Below are 5310 nucleotides of genomic sequence, written 5' to 3'. Positions count from 1 at the left end.
CTCGATCGGAGAGGCTCGAATGCTTGAGCAGCAGGGTGTTGTAGCTGCCGTAGTTGCCGATGGGGCCAAGCGAATCAATGAAGGATGCAATAAGGGTGTCATCCGTCCATCCTGCCCGCACCTTCACGTATTCGTACTCCTCCCTCACGTTCTCCTCGTTTGATCCCCCGAGAGCGATGCAGGCCCCCTTTTTGGCCTCCGCGCTGGTGATGTTGGAGCGGAGCAGCGTGAGCTTGGTGCCCTTTCCGATCTTGATTGCGCCGCCCATCTGGGGAACGGGGAGGCAAGGAGCAGGTGAGGGAAGGGAGGAGGGGGGGGGGGTTGTAGGGGGGCGGGGGGCACGAAAGGGATGATTGCGTGCGGGGCGAGGCCAGCGCACATGCTCTGCGGAGCAGAAGTTGATGCTTGAGTCGCGAAAAGTCACGTCGCTCATGCCGTCCGCGTTGATGGCGCCGCCGTTTGACGACACCGCTTCACAGTTCGAGATTGTGGTGGACTCCAGGAGTAGAGACCCACCGCCCGAGGCCATGATGGAGCCGCCGCCGCAACCCCCACCGCAGTTGGGAGGGACGATGGGAACGTCACTCATGCTCTTCGCCTCATTGGCCGCAAGTTGCGAGCAGGGGTTGATCCATCCCGTCAAGGGGCAATCGGAACCAGGTGTGGTTATGTCCACCCTGCCATTTACAAGGGAGAGGCGCCGCAACACCAGCGAGCAGCCGTTCTTGATGTTGAAGTGGCGCGACTCGCGCCCGGCGTCGATGATGGCGCCTGCGCAAGGACCGGCGCGTCAGAAGAGGCGGGCTTGGCTTCCACTCGCGCCTGGCGGTGACGGCACCTGCATCGCTGGCGCTTCTCATCTCGATGGTGATGGGGGCGTCGCAGGTGATCTGCTCGCCGCCGAGGTCGAAGAGCGGCTGGTCCAGCTCAATCAAAGCGTTCTCACCGGTCGAGACGGCTGCATCAACGGCGGCCCTCAGCTCGTCTGTGGACCGCGCCACGGTGACAGCAGACGGAGGCAGCGAGGGAGAGGGGTACATTAATGGCGGAGACGGGAGAGGCGGGTACGGCGCGGGCGGGGGGGCAGGAGGCACGTCCGAAGACCAGCATATCTCCCAGCCAATCGCACCGTTGCCAGGGGAGCCACCAGTAGAGCTGTCGGCCCTCCACCGAATTACTCTCTCGATGGGGACGACACCGTCCGGGCCTGTGGTGCCGCAGAACTTGACCCCATCGATGGTGAGGTAGTCGTACACACAGCCGGCGCCGGGCTCTCCCCATTGGTCCTCGATGCCGTAGTGATTCCAGTGGAACAGGTCGTCATCTGCGATTGGGCCCTCCACGTTGAACGCGAGCGCCGTCAGCGGCACCGCCGCGACGTTTGCGATGATGCACTCGTTGCCATGGGAGTACTCGGCGGGGAATCTTGGGCTGGAGGCGCAAAGGCCTCCGCGAGTGAGGGAGCACGGGCCGATGACAAATGGGCCAGGGTTTTGTGCCATCAGCAGCTCCAGCGGCGGTGGGGCGGGCGGGACTGGCGGCAAGGGCGGAGCTGGCGGGGAGGAGGGAGGAATCATGGTGTAGAGATAGTCGAGGTCGAGGTCGCCAAAAAAGTCATCAACGAGGTCGCCAAACGGGTCGGGCGAGGGCGAGGGTTCGGCCGCTGGCAAGGGTGAGGGCGGGGGCAGGGACGGATCGGCGCTCGAGCTGGATTGATCGGGGTCGCAATCAAAGATGTAGAGAGCGCCGGGAATGATGGTCGAAGGGATCCTCCCTTCGCACGACTCGCGCACGTAGCAGTAGTAGCGCTCCTGATCCACATGCCAGTTGCAGCCGAACGTGTCCACTCTTACGTCTGATGACCCAGCACCGGCACCGCTAAATGGGTCGCTTTCAGAGACGCAGCGGCAGGGGATGCCAGCATCGGGGTGTATGATAACCGGGCCATCAATCGGGTAGTATGAGTACGTGTTTTCGGTGACACTATCAAAGTCGATGCCCAAATAGTCAAACGGGTCATAGTACGAGTTTGGGTCAGGCGGGTCGTTCTGATTGAGGGCGGCCAAGAATGCCGCCAGACCAAAGGGGCCTGCGCCATTTCCATTCGTAGTATCGTCGGCGTCTTCTGCCCCAAGAGCTGCGATCGCCAGCGCAGCCACGCGGAGCGCGAGGCTGACAGTCGACATGGGCGCAGGAAAATTCGCCGCGCGCCTCTCCTAGAACTTGGCCGAGGGACTGCTTGATAGGTACGGTAAACTCCGAAACAAAACAACCGACCTTCCAGAACGCGCTCATACTGTGGAATGAATTTGCCCGAGTCGTTGTACTGTGTCGTTAGGTTCGTTGTTGTGTGTTCTCTCGGTTGTAAACTGCCTGGCTCTGATGAAACCTGTCACTGCAACCAAACCAGAAAGGCACCTCCCTCCGCCTCTGGACAGGGTGGCGGCCCGCCCCAATCGACCCCTGTTAAGTGACTCGTTCGCTTTTCCGCCCATTGTGATTTTGTGTGAGCGCTGTGTCTTGCTTTGCCAACAACAAACCTACAAAACCAAACCGCGCGGTGGGTCGCTTTCCGACGAAATCGGAAGTGGAGAATACTTTCCGTCGTAATTATGCGTCCATTGGCGTCCATTTGAAACTAAAAAGAATTCAAAGAGTTCAACCTAAAAAGAATTCACGCCTCCCCCCTCGCTCTGCCGCTGCTGAGATCCCCCGCTCACCCGTGCGGCACCAGCTGCACGTCGGCGAAGACGGGGTAGTGGTCCGACGGGAAGATGCAGCCGCCCGGCGGCAGCGAGGGCACCTCGGACGGCTGCCGCGGCGGGAGGGGCGGCACCTACTCACGGGGGGAGGCGTGAGGGGACGGCGTCCACAGCTCACGCCGGCTGCCGCGGCAGGGCGGGCGGGGCGGCGCCATCATCTCTGTCGCCACGCCGACCCGCAGCGCGCGCAGGAGCGGCTGCCCCTTTGCAAACTCGTGCGCGGCGAGCAGCCAGTCGATGTGGCCTGCTCACACCCTAGAGCTGTGAAGGAGACGCTGTTCGCCCCTCGTGCGCGGCGAGCAGCGAGGCGACGTGCCGCTGTCGGTGCAGGCGCCGCCTTCGGCCCACCCCTGGCGCCGCGCGCGCGCCCTCAGCCCCTGGCCCGGCTCCTGCTGCTGCGCGTACTGTATGGCGGTCGAGCCGCGCTGCAACCCGCCTGTCCACGGCGAGGGGTGTGTGTGAAGCGCGCCTCGGGATGGGGGGTCGAGCCGCGCTGCAACAAAGGCGATCGAGGAGCCGCTCCCTCCGCTGCTCCGGGCGGGTCTCTCCTCGGCTCATCTCGGCCCATCTCGGCTAATCTCGACCGAAGTACCGCTCCTCCTCGGGCGGATCTCTCCTGCGGGCCGAGGGAGGGGCCGAGGACACGTCACGGACGTGCGTCCCAGGCCCGCTGCCCTCCCCGTCGGGAGACACGTCTCTCGCGGCCCTCGGCCAACCTCGGCCGATCCTCGGCCAACCTCGGCCAATCCTCGGTGAGTGTCGGCGCATCACGGCGCATCAAAGCGCATCTCGGCGCATCTCGGCGCATCTCGCGCGCCACAAGTCTCTCGCGAGGCGGACGGGCGCGCGCTGCGTGTCGGGCGGCCAGCGCAGCTCTCCCTCGTCGCCCGGCCACTCGTCCTCAGAGTCGTACGGCTCGGGGGGGCGCCTTGCCGGTGAGGCAGAGAGGTGAAGGAGGAGTACGGACATGCACGCACGCGAGGGGGGGAGGGAGAGAGAGAGGGAGGGAGGGAGAGGGAGGGAGAGAGAGGGAGGGAGGGAGAGAGAGAGAGAGAGAGAGAGAGAGAGAGAGAGAGAGAGGGAGAGAGAGAGGGAGAGGGAGAGGGAGAGAGAGAGAGAGAGAGAGAGAGAGAGAGAGAGAGAGAGGGGGGGGGGGGGTAGAGAGAGCAGTTCAGAGCACGTGCCCGCGCCTGCCGGTGAGCAGGTCGTGCAAGCTGCCGGTCCCGTGCTTGCCGGCGTTGAAATCTCCTCCAAGCAGCAGCGGCGCGCGGTGCCTAGGCGCTCCAAGCCCGGGCTCAGGGCGGGCCGCTCGCTGCGCGTCCCGGCGGCAAGGCAGCAGCGGTGCTTGGCGGGGAGGCGCAGCAGCTGGCGGCCGAGCGTGGCAAGGAAGAGACGCGCCTCCTTGTCCGTCTTGTCCATCTGCCCGTTTGTAAAGTTGGCCTGCGCACGGCGAGGCGCGTGAAGAGGCGACGGCGTGCCCCGCATTCCCGTCTGAGGAGGTGTGCGGTGCGTTATCTCTGGATGCGTGTGTTTCATATCATATCTGTGTTGGCCGCCAAGTGCGTCGACGCGAGCGCCAGCCGAGGCGCCTCCGCCTCCGCCTCCGCCTCCCCCGCCTCCCGCTCGGCCGCCAGCCCGCGCACGCGCACCACCAAGTGGGCGACGTAGCCGCGCGGACCTAGCGAGCGATGCCGTCCTGTGTCCCCCGCCATCGCGCCACCGGCAGGTGGGCGACGCGGCCGCGCGGACCTGTCTGCTTTGCGAGCGGCTTGCGGGGCGGGCCGGTCGGGCCTATGGCCATGCCGCGAGACGGGTCGGCGAAGGCTGTGCCTGGCAGCAGCGGGCGGCGGGGCGGGGCGGGAGCGGGCCGTGGCCAACGAGCACGTGCCTCTCGGCCTCCTACGCGGAGGAAGGGTCCGGCGGCTCAGCGACGGCTCTGGCTGCCGACGGGGCTTGTGCCTGCCCTGCTCCTCGAGCGGCTCGAGCCAGACGCCCCTCTCCGAGGGGGCGGTGCGGAGGAGGAAGTGGCCGACCAGCGTGTGCGAGGGCAGGACGGCGCGGAGGAAGGAGCGGCTCGCCTCGCAGAGCTCCTGCGTGTGTCCGGCAGCCCGGACCGAGTGGCGGTGTGCCTCCGGTTTGTGTCGGAGTGCGTGTGCGTGTGTGCGTGTGTGCGTGTGTGCGTGTGTGCGTGTGTGCGTGTGTGCGTGTGTGCGTGTGTGCGTGTGTGCGTGTGTGCGTGTGTGCGTGTGTGCGTGTGTGCGTGTGTGCGTGTGTGCGTGTGTGCGTGTGTGCGTGTGTGCGTGTGTGCGTGTGTGCGTGTGTGCGTGTGTGCGTGTGTGTGTGCGTGCGTGTGTGCGTGCGTGCGTGCGTGTGTGCGTGCGTGCGTGCGTGCGTGTGTGGTGGTGTGTGGGCCCGCATTCCGTGCCAGGGCGTGTGTGGCGGGCAGCTAGAGCTCCTGCAGCAGAACGACGTCTGCGTCGAGCGCGAGCAGCAGCCGGAGCACGTTGACTCGGCGCAAGTCAAAGACGGCATGCATGCCGCGCGGGTC

General features: G+C 65.6%; 1 protein-coding gene across 1 annotated transcript; it reads right to left on the bottom strand.

Annotated features, from left to right (window-relative positions):
- Window positions 1–2716: 2716 nt before the first annotated feature.
- Window positions 2717–4563, bottom strand: EMIHUDRAFT_206767 (hypothetical protein; the record flags this gene model as incomplete). The annotated part of the gene is made up of 7 exons (XM_005777056.1): window positions 2717–2812; window positions 2939–3006; window positions 3347–3378; window positions 3583–3662; window positions 3943–4036; window positions 4332–4440; window positions 4512–4563. 7 exons carry the CDS (start codon window positions 4561–4563, stop codon window positions 2717–2719), a joined length of 531 nt encoding a protein of 176 aa, XP_005777113.1.
- Window positions 4564–5310: the final 747 nt, after the last annotated feature.

Source organism: Emiliania huxleyi, assembly GCF_000372725.1.
Source record: "Emiliania huxleyi CCMP1516 unplaced genomic scaffold EMIHUscaffold_27, whole genome shotgun sequence".
NCBI lineage: Eukaryota > Haptophyta > Isochrysidales > Noelaerhabdaceae > Emiliania > Emiliania huxleyi.
The sequence above is the reverse complement of the archived record's forward strand: the minus strand, read 5'-3'. Positions and strand labels throughout refer to the sequence as shown.